At 40.0% G+C, this 24,847-nt stretch overlaps 2 protein-coding genes across 3 annotated transcripts; one reads left to right on the top strand and one right to left on the bottom strand.

Moving 5' to 3' along the window:
* The first annotated feature begins 833 nt into the window (after positions 1-833).
* Positions 834-13,297, top strand: DIP-eta (Dpr-interacting protein eta). Of its 2 annotated transcripts, XM_017165329.3 has the most exons (11): positions 834-1,035; positions 1,178-1,275; positions 3,016-3,161; positions 3,222-3,283; positions 5,453-5,611; positions 8,465-8,593; positions 8,672-8,809; positions 9,631-9,783; positions 9,851-9,904; positions 10,827-10,919; positions 12,022-13,297. In XM_017165329.3, the coding sequence occupies exons 1-11, from the start codon at positions 903-905 to the stop codon at positions 12,201-12,203; spliced, it is 1,347 nt and encodes a 448-aa protein (XP_017020818.1). In that variant the 5' UTR covers positions 834-902; the 3' UTR covers positions 12,204-13,297. The 2 variants fall into 2 exon arrangements, with proteins under 2 accessions (XP_017020818.1, XP_070143986.1); XM_070287885.1 differs by lacking the exons at positions 834-1,035; positions 1,178-1,275 and adding an exon at positions 2,856-2,928.
* Positions 13,298-17,654: 4,357 nt separating this feature from the next.
* LOC108073617 (putative RNA exonuclease pqe-1) lies at positions 17,655-22,640 on the bottom strand. The gene is made up of 2 exons (XM_017165313.3): positions 22,476-22,640; positions 17,655-19,461 (listed from the first exon to the last, which is right to left on the bottom strand). Exon 2 carries the CDS (start codon positions 19,449-19,451, stop codon positions 17,847-17,849), a length of 1,605 nt encoding a protein of 534 aa, XP_017020802.1. The 5' UTR covers positions 19,452-19,461; positions 22,476-22,640; the 3' UTR covers positions 17,655-17,846.
* Positions 22,641-24,847: the final 2,207 nt, after the last annotated feature.

The following is a 24,847-nucleotide window of genomic DNA, read 5'->3' on the forward strand; positions in this document are numbered from 1 at the left end:
TACAACTGCAGTGCCCCATAAGCTGTGTCGCACATGTCACTTAGCCCGGCCGAAAATAAAGAACCCAGGGCCAACTTAACTTTGGCATAAAGCGCAACTATTTGGTAGCCGTCAGAGGGGCCCGTAACGATGCACGATTTGATGCTTTATTTACGAGTCCACACACGATGCGGCAGCCAGCGAAACATTTCATTTCCGGTCCGTAAACAGTTTTTACCTTTGGGCGGCCAGAAATGAAACAAAACCAAATGAAATGAAATAAAATGGGCTCTGGCGGAAGCGCATGCAACACCTTGCCCGAGAGATAGTTGCAGGTCGGCAGTTAATTCCTGCCAGCTGTTCGCCTGCAGAATTTACACAGCCAGGACACGCAAAATAAGAGCCAAGAGCAAGGGCCATAACTGGCGGAAGAAATATGCTGAGGCCGGGGTACATCCGGATGCGGACTCCGCCGCGCTCCCACCCCCCCTTTAAACTTGAAACTTTTTAATTTGGCGTATTTTCGACCGGCATCGCGATTATTGTTTGCCATTGTTTCGTAGTTTTGATTCTGTTTTCAAGTACTTTTTGTTGAACTTTTGCCCAGTTGCCTGTTTGCACGCATAAACAGCAACAGCAAAAGCACCAGCAATGGCCAGGAGTTGTTGCCATTAGAGGCGCGCTAATGACTGCCAATTACGAGGCGCGGTTATGCCCATATTTTCGAGCGGTTAAGGGTCGGTTGTGCGGGGATTTGAGGGAGTTTCTAGAGGAACAAGTTTTGCCTGGGTGTTTTTTCATCCATTATAACTATATTGCATCCCACAGTTAATCCACAGTTACAAAAGACAACTCAATGGTTTCGTGTGTTAATAACAAACAACTCTATAAGAAACTCTAAAGAAAAATATACCCTTCTCAAAATGAAAACAAAATCCTCTCGAAGCCACAGTCTGGCCAGTGCTTTGAGCTCTGCAGGAACAATTGCACTGGTGGTTATCCTGATGAGTCCACAATGTCAGCTCCAGAGGGTGGAGGTGCCAGCTGAAGTAATAGGTAAGTTCCAATTATAACATATACATAAATATTCAGTTCATAATTATCCACTTATTTAAGCCTCTACAATTCCCATTATATTCCAATTATATTGCTATCAAGCATAACCAATTTCACCGGATATCCCTTGACTTTATTACAGTTGATCCCAAATTTAGTTCTCCAATTGTGAATATGACAGCGCCCGTGGGACGTGATGCCTTCCTCACGTGCGTCGTCCAGGACCTCGGACCGTACAAGGTGAGTTCCGCGCCACAAATCCAATGATAGTCGAGTCGAATCAGCAAATCAGCTCGGCAGCTGTTCCGGCCCCGGCTCCCGGTTCCAAAAGCCCGCTCGATTACACACTCAATAAGCAGCCACAAAACCGAAACCCGAGCGCATTAATATTCATTAACATTTCACCATCCCACCAGACTGAAGCCCGGTCCCGGCCGGGCAATCTCAAAGACCAAATCTCGACACCCAAAAGCCGGCAACAAGAGTTGAATGGCAGTGGGAATGAAAGTGAAAATAAAAACATAAATAGGGATATGCCGGGCTTACCGGATGACAAAAGCGAAAATCACATAAAAAGTAATTGAAATATGAATGAGGACGTGTTAAGCGAACAAGAGTGGAGTCCCTTTCCCCCCTGGTGTCTGTGTTTATGCGGGGTGTATTGTGTATATAAAAGAAGGCAGTTCTGACACTATGAATTATATATTCCTAAAAATCATGTGAAACTGGTTAGCCTCATTTACTGATTTATTAAATTATTTAAATTACAAAAATAATTTATTCTACAAATTTGACTCTTTAAATTTATATTTTTATGGTTTTATTAAATATTTTTGTATATAAATACCAAGTATCTAAAAGTCGTAACCTTTTGCCATGATATTCTACCTTTGTTTGTGTTTGCATTTGCATTCGTTTGCCTCGTTGGGGGAGCAAATGTATCTGAATCCACAGCAGGTAACAGAAAGTGTAGATCTCCATTGAAGTGCAAAGCTTTGTCCTCGCCCTCCGCCGGGATTCTGGCATCCGGGCATTGTAAGGACTTTGACAGGGGGGGGGAGGTAGAGGCATTCGGAGGAAAGCCACCCCGCAGTCAGTGCCATGCACAATTAAGCGATGTTCCGCTCAAAGATAATTGAGCAGGCACTTGGGTGTAATTACTTACTTTATGCTGACAGCAGGCCGGGGACCCCAAAACAAAGCCAAAATTCAATTTTACTCAAAATAATTCATTAGCCTTCGATTCACATGGCTGGAAATTAGCCTGTATTTAATTTATTAATGCGCACACGGGAATATGCCGTTTCACAAATAAGTCAAATAGCTTCACGTGTTGACATGGCCGCCGTTTCACATGCAAGAACGAAGAACGAAAAGGGTTGAACTCGACCCACTCCCCCCCCGTTTACAGAATACTTTCAGCTTTTTAGCTTACAAGCTGCGTGCTTTATCGCATAATAATTTACCTGGGTAATTGTACAATTACGAGCTCCTCGGTGTGTGGGCGAGCGGGGGAGAAATTCTTAAACAGTTCGGGGAATAGATTTTTTTTGTGTATAATTGAACAGCTTTGCATGCTAGTTATGTTCAATTTGGCGTCGTGATTCACAACTGACACGCTTTTAAACAGGATTCTGGCATGCCAGATAAGGATAACCCAGGAATGTGATTACAGGCAGTTAGTTTTCCTATTTAAAATATCAATTATGGTCAGCCAACAGAGCTTCAATTACATAGGAATAAGAATTACTATGCCTATATGGGTTAAAGTCTTAAAAAGAAACTAATACTGTAGATTTTCTTCTGTAAATTATGGAAAACTTAACTCTTTACTAAGGTGTCTAAAAATGTGATTCAAAATTTGTACATTTAAACAAACAAAATTTGAAAATGGTTAGGGAAATAAAATCTCTAGTAATTTCACTTTAATTTTATAAATTATAAATCTCTAAAAATAAAATTTAAATATTTAAATTACAGGTGGCGTGGCTTCGTGTCGACACCCAAACTATCCTAACGATTCAAAATCATGTTATAACCAAAAACCAACGCATTGGCATTGCCAACTCCGAGCACAAGACTTGGACCATGCGTATAAGGGACATCAAGGAGTCGGATAAAGGCTGGTAAGCCAAAGACCCATTGATTCCCTAGATCTCTTATTAAAATAAAGGTTAATTTTCCAGGTACATGTGCCAAATTAACACGGATCCGATGAAGAGCCAAATGGGTTACCTGGACGTTGTCGGTAAGTGGTTATTATTCTGCCCTTTACGTTTCGGCTGTCAAACAATCATACGCCTCGTTGCCGGGCCTTCCTCAGCCATTGTTCGAACCGCATTTTATGGAACAAAAAATTAAAAAAAAAAATCAACAACAAAATGAAATGCACAAAAAGGAAATGAGTCGAGTTGTGCTTGACGGAAAAATGAGAATAGCACAGCACAGTCAGGAGTATACGGTGGCCACCACCAAGGGGATCAGTTTGGGAGCCCGTTGGCTTTTTTAATACCGGCTCACTAACACCAGAGGACCCGCAGTGAGGCTCTGCGAATGGAGTTCGCCATGGGCGACTTTCCATTGCGAGTGCTTAAACATGTTTAACCGTCCGCTGAACCGCAGAAATTGTTGATTTTGAATTAAAACGGCAACGCGCAACGCGGAGAGGCGGCGTAAGAAAATGCTCCCCTGCCTAGGAAGTGGTCACCGGGCACATTTGGGTTGTCCATTTGCGGTTCGCTGTGCCCGTGGCCCGTGTTTGTCCCATCCTATTTCCCCATGGCCGCCATCCCTGTGCCACTCAACTGGCTAAATACCTTTCGCTGGCAAATCTAAATCAACGCGCTAAATATTTTAGCCACCATTGCAGTCGGCGCGCGGCATTCACTGGCAAACACGAAAAAGTATAATCAACTGTGTGTATTTGCACTGGATAATCAGCGGGGCTAGGGACAGTGGACTGAAAGCAATTTGAATGGAAAAAGAGTTTCATTAAAATAAAATTTTCTAGGAAATGTAAAATTTGTTTAAAGAAAATTCTAATGAAATCAAAAGATATTTTGGCAGACTTTTTCTTTCCTTTGCTTAGAAAAATAATATCCTTTTTTTTCCAATTAAACACCACTGTATCCCGGCACCAAATATCACGGGGTGGCAGCGGAAGTCGGCCACGGGAAACGTTCGAGTTCAGAGCGAAGCTGAGGAGGGTAAAGTGCGGGCTGTGGACGTCGGTCGGCGATGATGATTTTCGTGACCGAGTGCAGTTAAATAGTCGACGACAAACCGGAGAGGAAGCGGCAACGCTTTCACCTTTTCGGGCTTCCAGTGCTCCCAAAGCCCGCACTCCAAAAACCCACGTACACGCAGGCAGGATATGTGCGATGGCCGGACTCCCCACACAGCCGGACTTGTCCGGCATTCCCGACATTTAAGCTGATGAGATATTCATATGCAAAGTTTCTGATTCCGATTTTTGCACACAATTTTGTAGTGTGTTTTATTTAACAATTCAATAAAACGACAAGTGACATGATAATTAAAGAGAATAGGATAGGTGACAATCAAGTATGATTAGATAGGGTTGTTATCTACTGTTAAAGCCTTGGTGGCCCCACCTAGATTCTCTGAAGCTCTGAATAGATTCCCCGATTCCCCGATTCCCTGATTCCCCAAATGCCACGTCCAGACCCACCACCAAATGGAACATAGTTTTCCCGCTCCCCGGCCTAACCTTGGCCACTTAATGACCATCCAGTGGCCAGCACACAGACACTGACTCACTCGCTCCCGAGCTTAACAAGCTGTTTGTCAACACCAGCACATTTTTTGGTCATTTACCGACCACATAATTGCGGGATATTATATGCATACAAACCAGAGACCGGTGGAGACCGGAGACCAGAGACCGAAAGCCATTCCCCTCGCCCGGCATTATTACGTTTTCACGGTTCATAGGTTTCGGCCGTGGGTGTCCTTACCGCTGCCGCCGTGGTAATAATTTGTGTGTTTCAGGACATGTGAAAAGTTTGTCCTTTAAACAAAAGCACATGCGAGGACGACAGTGGCCGAAATGCAGGCGGGAATTTCTTTTGGTGGATTGTGGTAGCAAAATGAATGAATCACTGCCCACCCGAGGGCGCCATATGAACAATCCAAGCAAATTATTTAAATGAAAAATTACAAATTTAAATTATTTAAAACGATTGCAGTGGTAGCCCACCCTCTCATTCCCATTCTCTCTCTCTCTTTCTCTTTACATGTGGAATGCAATATTTTTTAAATGTTTGTTATAAACATTATCTACCAACAACAACAACGACGACAACGACGACGACTGCCGGCGACCTCGATGGCAACCCGATGGCTGTTGGCTGTTGTTGCTGCTGTTCCTGATGCCTCCTCTGTTGCCGGGCTGCAGTACCGCCGGATATCCTAGATTATCCTACAAGCACGGACATGGTCGTTCGCGAAGGCAGTAACGTGACGCTCAAATGCGCTGCTACCGGTTCACCAGAGCCGACAATTACATGGCGACGTGAAAGTGGAGTGCCCATCGAGCTGGCCAGCGGCGAGGAAGGTAAGCCGTTGGATTCGAATTTGGGTTTCACAAGTTCGCACACAGCCCAAAATTTAAACTGGGTGCACTGGGATATCAATATCTAGTAAATTATTTATTAATTTATTATGCATTTTTTGTGTATATTTAAATTTTTAAATAATCATTTTCGGTATCAAAAAATATAAGTAACTACGACAGGAAATATAAAAATCGTAGCCACCTTAAACACAACAAACTTATTCGGATTTGAAAACAATATATATTTAGCTCTCGAATCATTTCTATCTTAAAGTAAATCTTGCAGTTTAAATTTTAAAGATCCTCAAAACCAACGACAGCCAACCAATCGACTAGGTATTTGTTATGGAATTTTCCGTATGCATTTTCTTTCAGTACAACCGTACGATTCCCTGGAAAAGCCATGCCCTTTTCGCCACCACTCCGCTCTGATTTGTGAGTGCCTTTGCTGTTGTTGTCGACTCTGCCGCCTGCATGAGGCTTTCCATCCAACATTTTTGAGTACTTTTACACAAAAAGGCAGCGGCAACCGAGTTGGCCCTCAGCAGTTATGCCCACAGGTCGGCCATGGCTACGAGTCCCACGGCTATCGAGGACTAGGAGTACCACACCGGGCCGAGGGCTGGTTCTCGATGGCTGATGGCTGCCTGATGGGTGACGAGTGGGTGAGGAGGGTGTGAGTGTGGGTGTGGCCAGAGCACCTGCTGCAGTGTGGCCAGCATGAGAGAATTTCGCCAGCTGCTGTTTGGCTGTTGATGATGATGACGTCTGACTGACAGAATTAGCAAATGGTTAGGGACCGATCGGTGGGTGGTGGCCAAGTGGTGTATGGTGGGTGCCAGGAGGTGGTGCAGGCCAGATTTGCTAATTGGCCTTGAAGTGTCCGGCAGTTGAGTGGAGTTTGGAAAATAGCAAGTTTTCAATTTGGTTTGCCAGGAGCGTTGGTTTTTAATTAAAGATATTCGTTTGTTTACATAAGTTCTAGAGCAAAAATCCTGGAAATAGCAGTTTAAATTGTTTGTTTATAACACTAATTAGTAAATTAATAATATTAAATTGTCAGTTTAAAATTATAGGTAATTTAATTCCGAAATTTTAAGAGCCTTCGAATGTTTTTGCTTTTACTAGTGGTTAGTAAAATATCAAAAAACTCAAGAAATATTTATTAAATTAAAAATAATAAAACCTCCTCATTTTAATATCAAACTTTTCAAAATAAACTTCAAAATAATCCCTCTGTTTATATTAATGCATTCCCTAATATATCAAAAATATAAAAAAAAAACATCATCATAGTCGACACGAAGGATCAAAAGCCAAATAAAAACGGAACTCAAATCAAAGGCTCCAGTAAAAAGGCCACGAAAAACACAAAAAAAAAAACATGAAGCACAAAAAGAACTCATACGCTTAAATAAGAGGATGGAACAAAATCAGAATGAAGAGAACAAAAAGCTGGTAAAATGACCTTTTCGCCGGGGCTTAAATGTCTGCCACCCAATGCAGTCCTTGCCAAACAAGTCTGCTTCCCGGTTAGCGAATTTTCCCAACCCAATTTTCCAGTTTTCAACGTTTTCATTCGTGTGTGCTTGTAATGCACAGTCGGGGGCTAGACTAAATCGAGAGTTGCAGAGTATTATAAACTTGAACGGAGTCTGTGGCATATAAAGCTCCTGCTTCTAAATTTATATAAATTATATAGATATTAACAATATCAAATAACATCAAATTTCAATTTTCTGCTTATTAAAAAATATAATTTACTATCGTTTCTCTAAAATGTTATATCTATAAGTTCACCTAGAGTATTTTCCCATTCTATATCATATTCTTCCAGTTAAAATGTCGTTTTAAGCCCCCTTCTCATTTTGTTTTTGTGACAAAACTTTGTGTTTCATTTGAAATTTGATTATTCCAACTCGCGTTTGTTGTTGCACCGAATCGAAATGGAATGAAATCGTCTGAAGAGAAGTAAAGTTTTATGCCATGGCGAGGCTCGAACCAAATTACACGTTTTTCGTGGCTATTACGTTTAATGACCGCTCCGTGAACCCCGAAAAAAACACCGTGCGATGGGAGAAAGCGGCTAATAAGCGACTCGGTTCAGGTCACTATGGAGGACGGGGGTCGAAAGGCCAAATCAATAAACGAAAATTCAGCTTATTATTATGTACCGCCGCTCTACCTAACAGTATCAAGCGCAAACTAGCCAGAACTTCCGGTTCCGGTGCCCCCGGACACACAATCACACACTCATCCGCAACATCGTCTGCGGCGCTGCCGGCTTAAACCCGCCACTGTGCCATTTTGTATAATGCAAAGCCCAGTTTCGGCTATCAGAACAGGATGTGTATGCTGCCCATGGCCCCATGGAAACATGAGCCCAAAAAAAAGAACCGCCACCAGCATCTATTTGAATTTGTTGTCTGGCATGCAAGTCCTGCTGAAAGGATACCACTGAGTTTCGAGCTTGGAAAATTGTAATAACTGCTATTACATGCCGGGAGTTGTGTTGATACTTTGGTTATTATGACTTTAGTCAATCCAGGGGAACTCTTTAGGGTTGGTTAGCTTGTGGCGGAGAATTGTGAAGGATTAGGGTTAGGCGTTTTTCTTTACAGTAATAAATATTATAAGAAATTTTACAATTAGATAATAATTTCAGGCTGACATAAAAATATATAAAAATACAGAAAAATATACAAAAAATATATATAAAACTTAGTTTAACGTATAAATCATTATCATCACCATTTTCTAGATTGAAAAACTCTCTTATATAAACTTTTTTATTGCTATTATTTTAGATGTCCTATTGAAATATTTAATATCACTTGAAATATAATTTTACAGTTCCTAGTGTCGAGGGCACAGATTTAATAATACCAAATGTAAAGAGACAACATATGGGTGCTTACCTGTGCATAGCTTCCAATGGAGTTCCACCTTCCGTGAGCAAAAGGATAACCCTGGTTGTGCATTGTAAGTTAAAAACATTTAACCTAAAATACCTTTAATTTAATATAAATTGTTGCATTATTTATTTTAATCCATTTTCAGTTCCACCGATGATCACTGTACAAAACCAATTGATCGGCGCCGTAGAGGGTAAAGGCGTTACTTTGGAGTGTGAGTCGGAGGCCTATCCCAAGTCTATTAATTATTGGACAAGGGAACGTGGAGAGATTGTGCCGCCAGGTGAGATTTATACAATTTAAAAAGAAATTTCTTAGATCAAAGAATGGAACTAAAAAGAACAATAACATATAATATTAAAGCAAAATATTGAAAGAGTTTAAATATATATCTCTCAGTTCAGGAATAATTCGAATAACCACATGCAAACTCACATTTAAAAACTCATAAACGCTGTCAGAGTCCCAAAACCCGTACCCACAACCCATCCCTCAATCCCTGAGAGGAAAAGTTTACAGCTTTCCCAGCGGATCACACTACTGGCTAACGAACTGATGACCGTTGAGTGCAAAACTCCACGCGACAGGCGCAGACACACACCAAAAAGTTGTTAATTAGCTGATTTAGTCGCGGCACTCGCACACGGAGTTACTCGCCAGACAGGACCGCAGTCCTGTGGTTTCCCTCCCCTTGGGAAATCCCAGAAAAACCCGAGTAGAGTGGGACGGCTTAGAAGTGAACGCTGCGAAGAAGCGAAGCAAATAACTGCTTTAGCAGCCTCACCGTCATAAATGGAAATGAAATTAATTTACAATTTTGTTTCTGGCAGATTTTAATTGACAACAGAAAAACCGAAACCGAACCCAATCTCTCCCCACGTGTCCTCCCGGCCTCCGGTGTGACATGAGTTCGTGCATAAATTTATGCCTGTCAGCAACATTGTTGAAACTTTTGCCCGTCCGTACTTACCGGCGATGTGAGCGTGACATGCATTTAATTATTAAATAACGCAAAATTTCAATTAAATATTAATTAGGTTATTATTTTATTGAAATATTAACTCGGATATGACAACGCAACCCCCTCAACCAACTCCATTGCAGGTGGCAAATACTCGTCGAATGTTACCGAAATTGGCAACTATCGCAATTCGATGAGGCTCCACATAAATCCTCTGTCGCAGTCGGAATTCGGGGCTTATCGGTGTGTGGCAAAGAACTCGCTGGGCGATACCGATGGCACCATTAAGCTATATAGTAAGTAAAGCCTAAGTAACTACAAGTGTTCAGGTTTTGTAAAGCGAAAGCCTCTGATCATTCACAGGAATACCGCCAAATGCAGTCAACTATGTGGAGAACTTTGAGGCGAGGCATAAAGGTGAGTATTGAGGGATATTGCAGATGAAACATTTTCTATAAATATACATAAAATATTTATTGCTATCAAATTAAAGACAGTTTTGAGGTTTCTGTAACTCGATAGGTTAATTTTAAAATAGGATAATATATATTTCTATATTAGCTTATAAAATTTTCTTGTTAAACTTTTTTGATTGGATTTTAATCAAAATTGGAATAAATAAAATATTTTAAAATTATTTTCATGGAAATTAAAACATTTATCATTAAGAATGAGAATACAACTCTTAAAATTTCTAGTTGAAAATCCTAAAAAAAAAAATATTTCATATAAAATAACATTCTAAATATAATAGAAGTATAATTTACCTTTCCATCAATGTTAAATTATTTAAATTATATTTTTTACTTAACATTTTAAATTGTTATTTAAAGAAACCTTGTTTAAAAAAAAGGGGGTGACCCAACACACGGAGGGTAAAGTAAGCGAGACAAAGCGTGCAAGAAGCAAAATTTAATAGCCACTTGGCATAAATTTAAGATGAGCTGAAAATATTCAACTTGGCCTGGCAGGAATCCTGGGAAATATAAAGCGGGGCGAAAAAGTATAAGGCGAGAAAAAAGCACATAAATAATTCATATGCCATGCAAATCCGTTTCAAATCGTCAACGCCACGGATCAGGTGAACGTTGGCAGACCCAAGTGGGTTGGGGTTGGGTCCTCCACCGGATGAGGCTGCGGTTGAGGTCAGACAAAGTGAAAAATACGGGAGTGAAAATTGAAAGGCAACAAACAGCGACAAGTTTATTATGAATATGCATTGCGAGTGCGAATGCGAATGCGAATGCTTTTCGGCAGTTACTTAAAGATACTCTCAGAAACTCCTCCGCTTCTCTTCATCCGCAACTTAACCGCAATTCAATAATTTCTCATTGCACAGGCAAGAAGCGAACGAAAAGCTCGGAATCGCATCATCCGGCCAGGGCCCAGGAGCACAGCGGCGAGGATATGGAAAATCCCGGAAAAAGAAAAGGTAAGAGGGGATTGGGAATGAGGAGCGCCGTGTGCGGCATGCCGATTAGGGTTATGGGCCATATTTCAAGCACTTGCCCCGTGGTTTGGGTCCGGCTTAACAGGCCACTTGAGACAGGGCGAATGCCATAAAAAAGGGTCCCACAGTTCCCCCCGCTTAGCCCGTCGCCGTCGTCAATGTTTAACAGATTTTCACACTAATTTGCCAAGCAGAAAAACTCACAAAAAAGAAAAGGAAAACTGAGGAGTGCCAAGAGATGGAGGCCAAAGCGTAGCATACTTTTTTGGGCCCGCGCAGCACTGGTAAAAGTTTTTTCCTCCCGCGAGAGGGTCTTAGGGCATAATTGTATATCAATAAACACGCTCGGCTTGGCTTTATGGCAATTTAATGATTTGTAAATACTTGGCCACAATCAAATAAATTCTTTCGCGGTTTGTAGAGGATCGAAAGTTGAAGAGCACGGCGATTCAGGTTATTTTTTTTTTTGTTTTATTGCCTAATTGAATGTGTACTTTGGGTAACACTGAACAGAGGGTAAATTGCGCTTCTTTTTACCAATAAAAAATACAACTTAGACAGTATTAAAACGTAATTTTGATGTCTATATTGACAAAGGAAATATATATATTTCGAAATAAATATATCGTTGATATATTAAACCGAATTAGTAACTTTTTTTTATAATTTTAAGTCTGACTAATAGAAGTAATTAAAGAAATAAACCATTAACAGGGTATACAATAGTCTGTGCACTAAATTAGGCAAATGAAACCAGTTTAAATTATTTTCAAATATATTTTTAAAGGCTTTAAATGTAAATTCAACATCTAAATTATCCCCGCTTTACTTAAAAGTACTTGTAGTTGTCAGTCTTAGTTGATACTCCCGATCTACGGTACCCTTAGAGTGAAAAGGCAAAAATTGACCCATAATCTGGACTTAACCCACCACAAGGACAAGATGGCTTGGTTACTGGCCAAACCAGAACCTCACAGCCTGGCTGCTAATCACTTCACTCAAAAGCTTTAGCCAATTTCCGCTGCCAGCCAGCCGTCCCATTAACATACGAGTCTCTCCCTCTTCTCTCTTCCCTTCCCCGCAGCCGATTTGAGCCTGAGTGCAGAGAGCATTGACAGCATGTACGGGTCCTCGGCAGCCAGGACTTGGCGGCAGGACCTCGACGGACTCCTGCCACTGCTCCTGGCCACGGCAATGGCAGTGGGAACGATGCGGATGCAGAGCACCCAGATGACACGCCTGCCGCAGACACTGACGCATGTTTGACACAGACGCGGAGTTGACACGGACTTCGGCATGGACATGGAGTTAGAATTGGAGTTGGAGTCTGATCTGATCTTGGAACCGGAGCCAAAGCTGCAGTCTGCGGCCATGGCAGTGACTGTGCGATGATGATTGAGTTTGTCAATGCCAAATGCTACTTGGCGCTGATTTATGGCTCGTTGCGGCTGCTTTTAGCTAAGGATTGTCAGCGCGAAATCACAACATACACACACATACCATATATCAAATCGATGTAGCTAGTAAGTCAACCAGGCTTCCTTCCTCGTATGTAACTCCCCCTGAACGCGTGCATGTTGAGCTGTTGATTCTAGAGACTAAGTTCCTTGTGTCCCTGTAAAATATCACTGTACGCAAATCGATGACGGCACATGTATATAGAATGTATCGCAAGGTTTTTTTGTATTTCTCTAGCGGGTTAAGGGCGAACGGTTATGTATTATAACACTTGTATAAACCAGATCTGGGCGTTATGTAAGAGACTGTATGTGTGCAAAGTAACATTTAATTGCCATTTGAAACGAAGCTAAAATGTTATAGTTGTCAACAGGGTTAAAACGAATATATAAAACTAGTTGGTAAGCAAAGGCTGGAGGGGTAAGGACACAGATTGGGAGCAGAAGTCGTGGAGCAGAGTCAAAGAGAATTAAATATCCGCCAAATGCTCAGAAATGAAATATTACATATTTATAAATCCTGCAAAAAAAATCTAGCAAAGCTCAATTGTTCTCCGTTACCGCGCTTAATGGCTCCTGAAATCTTCTGAACCCTTTCCAAAAGTTAAAAACAATACTTAAGTCGCATTACAAAAAATACATATCATTTATTAAACATACTAAGCACATTAAATAATATTTAAAATACAATTAACAAATATCTTTTCTGGCTTTCTGTTTGATAAACAATCAACATTGATAAACCAAAAAAAAAACAATGGATTCCAGTTAATAAAAACACAAAAAAAAAAGGAATGAAGCAAATTTAATGCGCAAATTAATCTCATGATTAAAAGCGAAAGGAATTTCATTTAATATATATTTAGCAAATTGTATATTTCCACACGAAGTAAAATTGTTAAAACCGCAAATTATATAGTTATGTTTATACCGCTATAATTATGCTATACAAACAAGAATATATAAAAATATCTATAAATATATATATATACATCTGTAAGCATTTCATGTACATTTCAGTGTAAGCGACTTGGCAAATGGACAGGAATATTTATAAAATAAAATTTAACATTAAAGCGTTAAAAAGGGAGAAGGCTTTTCATTTTTATAGAGCTTAAAGTTGAAACTTTTTGAGTAAGTATATAAATTAAAATATATTTTATTAAATTAATAATTTAATAATATTTAAAAGATCTTATTTTAACTTACAGAGAATTATAAAAAATTTACTAAAATGTGTAAACAAAGAAAACAATTATTAAAATTTATATTAAAATGAATGAATACCTATATTTTATTTTTTTACATTTTGTACAAACCTTTAGCCCTTATTTCTCCTCTTTATTTACTTAGAAAATCCACTCTTTTTATTCGTGTAACTTTCGTAAGATTTGAAACCATCAAAATGCCCACAAAGAGCGCATAAATTACAAATATATACCAAAACGGGACACTAAAAAATCAAATTAAAAGCGGCTACAAATTTGAAATAAAACAAAAAAAAATTGCTTTCATTAAGGAAACTTTAAGTGCGGGCCAGCACGCAAAACCAAACCAACAAAGCAAAGCCAAAATTAGAAAACACAACTCGGGGAAAACTCTTCAAAAAGCTCGGGCTAATAAAAAGCCCTAGCCAGAGTTTGACCAAGTCGGAGTGGAGTGTTGAGTGTATTGTGTTTATATATGTGTGAGCGTGTGTATTACGACTAGTTTTTATTACATTTGTTTCCAGGAATTTTCAGACATGCCAAAACAGGTGCAACCGCAGCACCATCACCGGCTTACGTGAGCGAGCTGCTTGTTTGCTCCTTTTTTTTAGTGCATTTTCATGGATTTTTCTCCCTCCGCCCAAAAATGGCCGAGTGCCCTGACCCCGAGGGGATGTCTGACAGGCATTTTGCATATAACGCATATAAATCTCAAGGTTAAAGTGTTGTAAATATGCATTTTACCTCGCCGGACATTGGGTAATGTTAACCAAAAACCATGGCCCAACTGAATGTCCCGAATATTTTCGATTTTAATAATGTCAAAATGCTCTTGGGGGTATTAAGCGTTCTGATTGCATTCAGCAGGGAAAATATAAATATGGGACCTATATTTTCAGCATGTCAGCCACTGAATAGGAAGTTATAGGGAAACGTTTTTTAGTATAAAGTTTGTATTTACTTACGTTGATATAAAAAGTTCAATAAGCAAGTAATGGTAAATATTAAAAAGTAAAAATGTAACTATATTTAGAAAGTAAAAGGGGAAATATATGGTAAATTACAAAGCTTAAGGGAACTTTACATGCTCTAGTTTTTACAAAATATTTCCTTTTAAAGCTAGAGATTTAACATCTTATAAGTTATATTTTTATTTATATTTACTATTTTATTTTTCGTATTTCCACCCTTCACAGTTCAATTTAAACTTGCCTCAAATTTTCGTAATTTTATTAAATAAGTTGTTTAAATATTACCACTGGACCTTGTCCCTTGATATCACCAAGCCATACACCTCGACACCTTTGCCTAATTGCTAGCCTGGTCACCATTTTTCGCCGAAATTCAATTAACAGCCAGAGCAATTACACAACACAAGTTTAGATACGCTTCCCTCGACCAAGCTTGTATATTAGCATAATTACGAGTATTTTGCCAAAAGGAGCAACCGGAAATCCAAGCAGTGGCGCCAGCTGTCGACGGAAAATGGCATCTGGTAAGTCTGAGCACAATTAACATTACTTAAATACACATTAAGGTTAAAGACGCGCAATTTCTTCATGTTCTGGGGCTATTTTTTCAGCGCCAAGTTGTTTATCAAAGCTTCGGTGCGGGTGGTGAGGCGCCGCCGAAGGGGCCCTAAAAATTGCGTGACGCACCGAAAGGAAAGCATTTCCACACACACACACAAAGCAACAGTGGAAAACCCGCGGAGAGCGAGGACACAATGCCGAACAGGAAAGGCAATGAAAATAAACACAGTAATTAAGTTAATGAGCATTTTGAGATTTATTATTAATTTTCTTTTGTGCCCTCTGCGTTGTGGTGAAAAATCATTTCGTATATTTTTCTGTGGTTATTTATTATAATTATTGGCAAAGCTTTCGCTTTCGCTTTCGCTTTCACATTTTGCTTTCGCTTTCGTTAAACTATTTTTGTTTCAGCCTTTCGATTTGCATTTAAAACGCTCCAAGCCGCAAAACATGCTAATCTGCATTCAGAAATTCGCTTTGCAATAATTGTTTTATTTTGTATGTGGCTGCGTGCCCTTAATTGTTATTTAAATGCTTTCTAAATGGTTTTAAATATATTTGCTGGCTAAAGTGCGATGATTCCTGGGAGGCATTTGTCGAAAATGGTTCTTTAATTTATGGTCGAGTCGTAAAAATCATTTTTCCGCATTAACATTTTGTCATTCTGCCAGCCGAGATTATGCCGTTGCCCCTCATATGAAAAGGGTCCCCATTTAGCTGTTGTACCCAAATTTTACGATTTCGTATTAAAGTTTATGGCCCCCCCAAGCAACAACAACAAAAATTCGAAAATAGCCAACAATTTGTTACCTAGACAAAGTGGCAGACATACGAGAATGAGTCATCCTATCAACCAAAAAGCAAATTTCAAAAGTAAGTCACACTAAATTAACCAATAACCGCAAGACTTTTCAATTAGTAGCTCGATAAAGCGCTAGTTAAATCTTTCAGGGCAATTTCAAGCCATAAATGAGTGCAATTTATTGAACAATTTACCTACAATTAGGCAAGTCTCAGTCGAGATATAAAAACCTAGCTATGATATATTCACTAAAGACCATCATGCACAAGATAAAGATAATGGTAATGACAAGAGCCCCGATTAGGCAAGTTGGCAAGTATGCACTGGGAAAAAAAGAGGGTATTTTAGACAAATATAATAATATTATAAGCATGATATATACTGAAGAGTATTTATGGTTGTATTTAAATATTTGCATATATTATGGGTATTGTATGTCGTATCCCATGACTTCTTCTGACAAACGATTTGTATGTCACCTGTTATAATTAAAAACAATCGATTTATCAGGTCGTCTCCTAATATAAACATTCTATAAGTTTTTAAAAATAATTTTACAAATTTCATTACCAGATATAACAAGTCAACCTATTACCCTTCTCATATAGATAATTTCGTTCAGTGTTCCAACAAATTGCCTTCCAACTAAAGCCCTAATCACCTGAGAAACCCTGCCCACCTCCTGGCAACAAAAACACACAACACACAGAGAGCCACAAATAGTCCAAGCGCTCCCTGGTCCCCTGTCAGATAACCCACATAATCATGTCCGACTCGCTCTCATCATGTAAACAAAACTACAATTAATCAAAGATTTTACCAAACGGGACTTTATTACACGAGGCTTTGGTTAATTGCATAAATAAAAGTCTGATGGCCGGGGGTAGGTGGAAAAAAAAAGCTTAATTAAGCCAGCTCCACCACTTGCCGACTCCCCGTGGACTTGGCAAATAAATAATAAAAACACAAATTGACACAAACGCACACAATAATGGTGAGATGGGTAATGAAACAAACACGGCAACGGTCAACCAGGAAGTGCAGTGTCCTGGGTTGGATACTGGGAAAGGGGATGAGGAGGTGAAACGAAACTATAGCCAGGTTATCGTTTTAAGTTTCCCTCCTGGGCAGGCATTAGGTGAGGCTGTTAACATTTTTCTAGGATTTTGTACGATACTTGGACTGGGCGAGCTTGTCCATGCCGTGCCATTCGGGCAATTATAATTGCCATTATTGTGTTTGTTAGGAAAATACACCGCCAAAATAGAAACTAAGCTAAAATATATATTTAAGCAGCTTATAATGTAATACCTATTAAGCCTAAAATAGCAAAATGTCGGCTTTAAAAGTCATTATTTTGGAAATATAAAATATATATCTAAGTAAGCTAAAATATACTTTTAAGCAGCTTAAAAGGTAGTTATTATTAAGCCTAAAATATCAAAAAGTCAGCTTTAAAAGTGTATTATTATAAAAATATTAAATATAAATCTATTTCCAAAAAAAAAGGTTTATATCCGTTTGTTAAATATATAACGCATCCCAACTTAACCAAAGGCCATGACAAAAGTATGGATAAATTCTTAAATTAATGTCTAAAAACCAATAATAGAATTCAAAAATGCTGAATAAATAAATATTAAATTTTTAAAAGTATTAAATAGATCCCTTTCTTAAAAAAGAAAAAAAATTAGTCACCCTATTTGCTTGTCTAAGTTTTTTTATTGGCGAAGATAAAACGAGTTTGGTAATGCCGCTTTTAACAAATAAAAAACGTATTTTTTACTCTTTTTAATGAGGCCCAGCAGCTAACATGGATCTCTTCCTATTTAATCAAACGAGTACTCTGGCCTTCTAATCTTCCAAAGAACTTTGTGTAAGTGTAACAAGAAATGTGAAACAATGCCACGTTAGTGACTGCGTCCCGACTCCTTGGTATCGATGTTGGAGACCCACTGCACAGGATTGATGTAGATGTTGGAGATGGTGCCGCGCAGCGTGTCGAAACCCTGGTTGAGGGGCACCGGCTTGGCCCGTTTGTCCACCTGCTTCATCCAGTTCTTCCAGGCTCCCTGCGATCGCTGCTTGCGCTCCTCCTCCAGTTTTCGCTTGTTCTCCTCCAGTCGGCTCTTGAGCTCCCGCTCCTGCTGCTGCTTCTCGTTCTTGACGGATTGCCACGCCTTGATGCGTTTCCTTGTGGCCTCCGAAGCGGCTTTGCGGGCGGCTTCAAGCCCAGATACCGGTCCCGATCCCGAACTAGAACTTGAGCTCGAGGAGTTGCCAGAGCTTGTCGGACGTAGATTCATCGGCTTCTTGCGTTCCAGCTGCTGCTGCTCCTCCTTGCGGCGACACCACTCCTGAAAACGTGCCTGGGACTGCTGCTGGCGCAGAGCGGCCTCGGCTTCTCGCTTCTCCCGCTCCTGCTTGGCTGCCAGGAGGCTCTTCTGCTTCTGTACGGCCTTGCGCGCTTTCCAGTCGTCGAAGGCCGCCTGGCCGTGACGCTCCTTGTTCTCCTCCAGGCTCTTGTAGTAGGTGGACGTATCCGAGGTGGTGCTGGCTAGGCTCAGCGAGGGTACGGCGCTGCGTCCGTCGGACGGCTGCACGGCTCCGCGGTACATGTCGGTCCAGCTGCAGGTGGACACAGATGAGTTGTCGTTCTGGCGTGGGCCACCACTGCGAAGACTACCACGGAGGCTGCTGCCGCAGTTGCTCATGTCGTAGGTGCGACTGGACAGCTGGTCGAAGTCGGGCTCTGGCCGCTTCTCGCGTTTTGAGATGGATGAAAGCTTGCTGTAGGTCCTGGTGCTCAGGTTATCCTGGATGTCCTCCGTGATGTTGGTTATGGGGCTCAAGTCGTCCTGCTTGTCTTCGCTCATGTTGTCCTGGTCGTCCTCCTTGAAGTAGGTTTTGGCACTTAGGTTGTCCAGTTCACTGATGTCATCGCGCTGCGTCATGGTTGGCGTGAAGCTCTCGAAGGAGCACAAACTCTGCAAATCCTGATCGTTATTCATTACAGTATCCGTGTCCGTGGCAACTGAATCCTCTCGCTTGCCCATCATGGTCTGCATATCCGTCATATCATCCTCATCTAGATTGCACAGATCCTCCAATTCCTCAGAGATCTCCGATACATCCAGGTGCTCTTCAAACTTCAACCTGTTTATGGTATCGTTGGCCTCCTCCTCGTCCAGCTGGTCGCAGAAATTTGTAATAGAATCACTATCATCACTGTCATCGCCGGAGACCTCGACTCCTTCCATCTCCAGATTGTCCTCCCCGAGTTCCCCCTCAATGTCATCGTCACCATCACCATCATCATCATTATCACCTTCACCCTGACCCATGAATCTTACGGTGGGAGCTCCGTAAGTGCGACTTGTGTAGCCCCGCACTGAACCCGACGTCTCCTCATCGCTCATGTCCGACAGTGGCAGCAGACGGGATGCACTGCCTCTCGACACCTGCTGGCGATCCACCACCTTACCATCGCTGCTCCGGCGCGCTACGAAGGCCATTCCGTGCGATCTGCGGAAGAGAGTAGTCAGATGTGGCTATGAGTTCGGTAGGGTTTCTCTCGAGCATTCGAGACGATGATATGTTGTGTCAGTCCGTCTGGAGTGAATGTGAACACTGAACCAGGCCGAGCGGAGGATTCTAGCACAGGCTGCTAAGTGTGGGGAAATCTAAAAATTTACATTTAATTTAAGATTTTTATTTAGAGAATATTTCTAATTGTAAATTTTGTTTTAAGACTTTTCAAGTGCCTCCACACATTTTATTTCTTAACTTCAAACCACCGATTTCATTAGCATTGTCTTTTAGGGGATACAAATTGGTTGGTATTTGATATAAGATTTGATATTACAATCTAGTTTTCAGTTAGTTACCAAATTTTTTCTTAGTGTACCAGATTTTTCCTCAGTTAACTCGCCCCAGAGTTCGAGCTCGAGTTTTGTGGCAAAATGAAAACATTTTAACTAATGACAAACAATTACTTAAACAACGAGTCGAACGACAGCGAGAAGGGCTCACACGAGGCGCTGGCGGAGCCAAAGATAATTAAAACACTACACCACACACATACACACACACACACACACAAGGTCCTGGGTGTTTGGGCGTAAAGTTGCCGACTCAGAAATCCTTCGGTGTCCTGTGTGTCCCATGTGTGGGTGTGTTGAGTGTTCCTGTTTCTCTGCTCTCAGCCAGGTAATGAGCGGTGCTTTTGTTTTTAATGAGCCTCGGCACACACACACACACAGGCTGATATGGAGCCCAGGTGTAATAAAAAAAACTTATCGTTGGTGGCTTTTAGGCGCTTACGGTCGCGACGTTTGACAGACACAATGAAATGATTTTGTGAGTCGTTAATTGCTGTATCGCCGTCTGCCATCGGCCTGGCTCTCAAATTAAAAGCCAAAGCAAAACAATTAAGTTGGCCCTTTTTTAAAAACGAGCTGCCAAATGACTTGTCAAAAAGTGGGCGTGGCTGGGTGTGTGGTTTGCGTGTGTCTGCTATTATCGGTTGTGTGTTCTAATTCGGGAATCAGGTCAGTTAAATAATATAAAATTCGTTTGAGCGTGCTTAAAAATACAATTTGTGGGTACAGAGAAAAATGTAAATAGTTCAATTAAATCATTATTCCAAAACCCTCGAAAGAAAAAACCAAGCCATTGGCTTCCATTTAGCAAAACCAAAAAATGGTTGCCCAAATAACTATATATTTATGTATTTCTGTGAACAATCTCAGCTGTCTAAGAACTTTAATATTGCGTGACTGAAAAGTTTCAGAAAAATGTAATGAAAACCTGGACTTATCACACGATGAACTATTTAAGGACTTTGAAACTTTGAAAAATATTTAAAAATCAATAGGAGCAGAATTTTGAATCAAAAACTTTGTCATAGCATAAAGAAAATATAAATTTCATATAATATTAAAATAAATATAGTTTTACTTAGTCAAAAGGTTTATTTATAGGGGTTCAACAAGTGGTTGAGCCATTGCACTATGGGGAATTTTGCCATTTCCGTGGTATTTAGTCATTTTATCAAACTTTAAATATTTGAGTTTTTTTTATGTAAACATATTAAAAATATATGGCTCTATAAAATGTAGTACCAGAAATGTTAATTAACAGTGCACTGTTAAGCCTATCCACTGTTAAAGACGGCTGTTGTAGCCAAAATGCACGTGATTGAAAATAGCTATTTTTTATTCGGTTACTTTGAAAGTGAAAAACTTAAAAGTAGAACCAATTTTTGATTAAAGTTTTGATGGAGACCAATCGTACTGGTAATTATTATGTGTAGTGTGTACTAATATATTGATCTGTGCGTGTCTTACAGATATATTGCGATTTTTCTAAGTGTTCCTCTAAGAAAATTTTTTTGAGAAAATATTTAACTTTAAAGAGACCTATAAAAAATATATGTCTTTGTATTGCTGTACGTCCGATATATGCTGTAGAGGCATTCATTCTAAATAAAAGGCAATTTTTCTCAATGTGCACAAATCCGCACAATCTGCGTAATTTAATTTTTTTTGCAGGTCTTTTCGAGCAAATTTTACCAAGAAAAAACCATTTTCCAAGTTAATTACATATAAATATTAATGTGTCAAACCATTTTACATTTTTAAAAGGCAAAAGCTAATTTTTTTGCATTAATGTAAGTGCCAAATGGAAGTTATTAGCGAATTTGAAGGCCTGGACCTCTTTTATGAAGAAATTGAATATGAAAATTACGTTTTTTATTTTATATCTGACGAAGAGCTTGAAAATTAAGACAATGTATTTTTTTTTATTATGTTTTTAAAATATATTATTTGAAAAAAAGAAAAAATAAAAATAAAAATAAAAAATTCGTCAAGCGAGGGCGGAACCACGCCCATTTTTCCAAAAATCATTTCTTATGGAGTCCATAATTATAATAAAAAAAACCGTTTCGAAATATATTATTTAGTTTAAAAGTTATTAATTAATACCATAAAAATGGCCAAATTCCCCATAGTGCATTGCGCTGCAATGCGTTTTAATTACACAGTTCTGGCACGCGCTAAAATAACTTTTATTTTTTAATTATAATTATATTTGTTGCCATATTATTGGCACGCGGCGGAGGGACATTGATTATTGGACGATTGTGTTTGCTGGCCGTTGGTCTTGGTTTAATTAAAAACGTGACAATTTTACCTGTGGCCAATGCGGCGTATATTTCATACGCCATGTGTGACCGACTCCCCAAAGCGCGACAAGGGCCACTTTCGTTTGGAAATATTTAAAAACGTTGTTTACATTCATAACATTTCCTGTTTCGCCATATGAATGCCCGTTACATTTCACTTTCGCCTGCCACAAATTTAATTAACTGAATGAATATGACGGAGGGCTGGCCGACAAGGCCACAGGGGATTGTTTTTTAATCAATGAAGAGTCAAATTGAACAGATTAATTCTGCCTGTCTGCCAAATTGAGACGATTTCTCAAATATATACATTCAGGGAAACAATGGTTTTGAAATTAAATCGCTCGCTTACCAAGAATCCTAATGGCTAACCAGGAAAATTGAGAATCCGCTTGTCCGCTCAGCGACTTCCTTGTGGGTTTGTCCAAGGAAAATATAAATATTTTGTTGATATATTTGGAAATGTAAATGTGAGAGTGATGTCAGAGTAAGTCAGCTACCGCTTACTGAGATCTCTGATGTTTTTACCTAATTAAAATGGGAGACAGTCAAAGTCGTTGACAGTCTTCGCCCTCCTGTTGACGGCTTCAATTTCTTGGCAGCTCACGCACAGCTCCAGAAACTCCAACCACAGCCAAATCAGATAAGTAAGTGACTCCCCATCAAACTACAGACAAAATCGAAGAGGTAGAAAAATAAAACGCGACAACCTTTGGAGAGAGCCAACTTGGGTAGCCAATTTACGTAATTGACTGCTGCCCGGCAAAGAAGTCTCGAGAGTTAAATACTTCAATCAGCTTCTCGGCAAACTGTGACTTTTGCTCACCCTAAAATTCGGTTGCAAATTGACAGGACAATATTTTAATTAAAGTCTTCATTTGCTTATAGGGTTTTGAAAGCCTAAAAATTACAACAAAAAATGCGTTAAATGCAAGGAAACAGCTATAAAATACATATTTTTGAGAATGTTTATATAAATTAGTTCACTGAAATGTAATCCATTTTGTTGAAATAAAAACCTCTCAATATTATTTTACAATATCATTAAATGAAGATTTAAAAAAACTGATTTCTTTATTTGCTTATCATTTTATATTCTGTTCAAAATTTCGCACTCTCAATGTCAAATACAGCCAAGGCGAAAGTCCTGGCTGGCAGGTAACTTGTCATATTTAATTAAGAAACTTTTAAACAACTGCTGGTGAAATATTGCTGACGCGCGGTGGCTGATCCGCCAAAGGTTTCCTTCATCTCGCTGGCAGACAATCAAAATATCTACCGTGGCATAAAATCTCACTTGACATAGTTGAGAGTGAATATCGACTTAGATGGCAGACACTCGGCAGACACAGAGAACCACAGGACACATATGCAACTCGCAGGACCGTATAAAGGATGCCAAAGAGCCACGTTAGTGTAAGTGTAGGTGTAGGTATAAATGTCAGAAAGATGGCGGCGAGACGTTGCAGCTACTGTTGCCCCCAAGCCATAATTGGTTGCGTCACTGCATAAGTCACGAGTTAGCCTCGAGCCCTTCGGCTCCCTGGCTTTGCTGTTGCCGTTGTCCTGGCAACCCACACACACACACACTGGCTATGTGTGCAGCAGCTGGAAAGTATGCTGCATTTAAATAAGATAAACGCAAGCGCCCACTAATTGAATTGCTGACAAGATTTCCCAAGCACCCACAAACAGAGCCAGACGAGCCAGAGCAGATTGTTGTCGTCGTCTCCTGGAATTTCGGTAATTAATAACTTAACGAAAGCGGAAATGTGAAACAAGCATGAAGCATCGTATCAGGATCGGCAGGAGCAAGTTTACCCAACTAGCTCTATCAGATTTGTTGCCAGCCAAACTCCAAACTCAAGCACAGACTTGGGGACTCCGACTCGGACTGTGTGTTTTCAGTGGTTTAAAGTTTTTAGTGGCTGCAAGTTTGTTGAGCCATTAGCAGTTCTCATGAGCGGACAAATAAAAGGAGATGAGTTGAACTGAGAAAATCTAAAAATATCTACACAAAAATACTAGAAATTCCTAAAATAATATATTTTTATATATTATATTATTCAATTGATTTGAAAATAAAAGTTTAATTTAGGAATAACCCTTTGGATCTAGATTAAGTTAAGCTCCTGTCTCCTCATTCCCCCCGTGCAGTCTTACCACAGACCTTTAATCTTCTAACTGGCCAAACCCCCTCTCAGAACGTTCAGAATTTTTAATATTTTTAATTTCTAATATAGACAGGACTTTCAGAGAGACACACTGACTGGGGAGGCCGAGCGAAAGCGAGTCATTGCCAGACAACAACGGAGAGGGCTAAAACCTTAACCCCCTGGCGCACACTTTGAACTGCAGTCCCCTTTCCGACCAGCCTCCTTCCACAACTTTGAGTTAGGGGAAAAAATGGAATAAAAAGGCTAAAATAAAACTGATTTCATTACCTTGATTAGTTGGTCTCTTCAAGTCTTCCCCCAGCTGTTTGTCCGTTTGTTTGCCCGACTTTTTCCGCATACACATTTTGAAATCCCATGCTGCGCTTATGACGGGAGGGAGGGCAAGGATGGCGGACGGGCCAGGACCTACCAGGCTTTTCGCTTTGCATTCGCCATTTTTTGGGTTCAATGCAAACATTAACCTCATTAGCATTCCGCTCTGAATGGATACGTTTACCCGGTGGATGCTATCCACCTTAACCTCAGCCTCTCCAGCATCGCGCTTGCT

The sequence above is a fragment of the Drosophila kikkawai genome, chromosome 2L (assembly GCF_030179895.1).
Source record: "Drosophila kikkawai strain 14028-0561.14 chromosome 2L, DkikHiC1v2, whole genome shotgun sequence".
NCBI classification, from domain to species: Eukaryota; Metazoa; Arthropoda; class Insecta; order Diptera; family Drosophilidae; genus Drosophila; species Drosophila kikkawai.

Bases quoted from the DNA above. Each gene is read 5' to 3' on its own strand.
- DIP-eta (XM_017165329.3), top strand. From the start codon at position 903: ATGAAAACAAAATCCTCTCGAAGCCACAGTCTGGCCAGTGCTTTGAGC. The intron at 5,612-8,464 runs GTAAGCCGTTGG...ATAATTTTACAG, and splicing joins GCTGGCCAGCGGCGAGGAAG to TTCCTAGTGTCGAGGGCACA. The intron at 9,905-10,826 runs GTGAGTATTGAG...CTCATTGCACAG, and splicing joins CTTTGAGGCGAGGCATAAAG to GCAAGAAGCGAACGAAAAGC.
- LOC108073617 (XM_017165313.3), bottom strand. From the start codon at position 19,451: ATGGCCTTCGTAGCGCGCCGGAGCAGCGATGGTAAGGTGGTGGATCGC.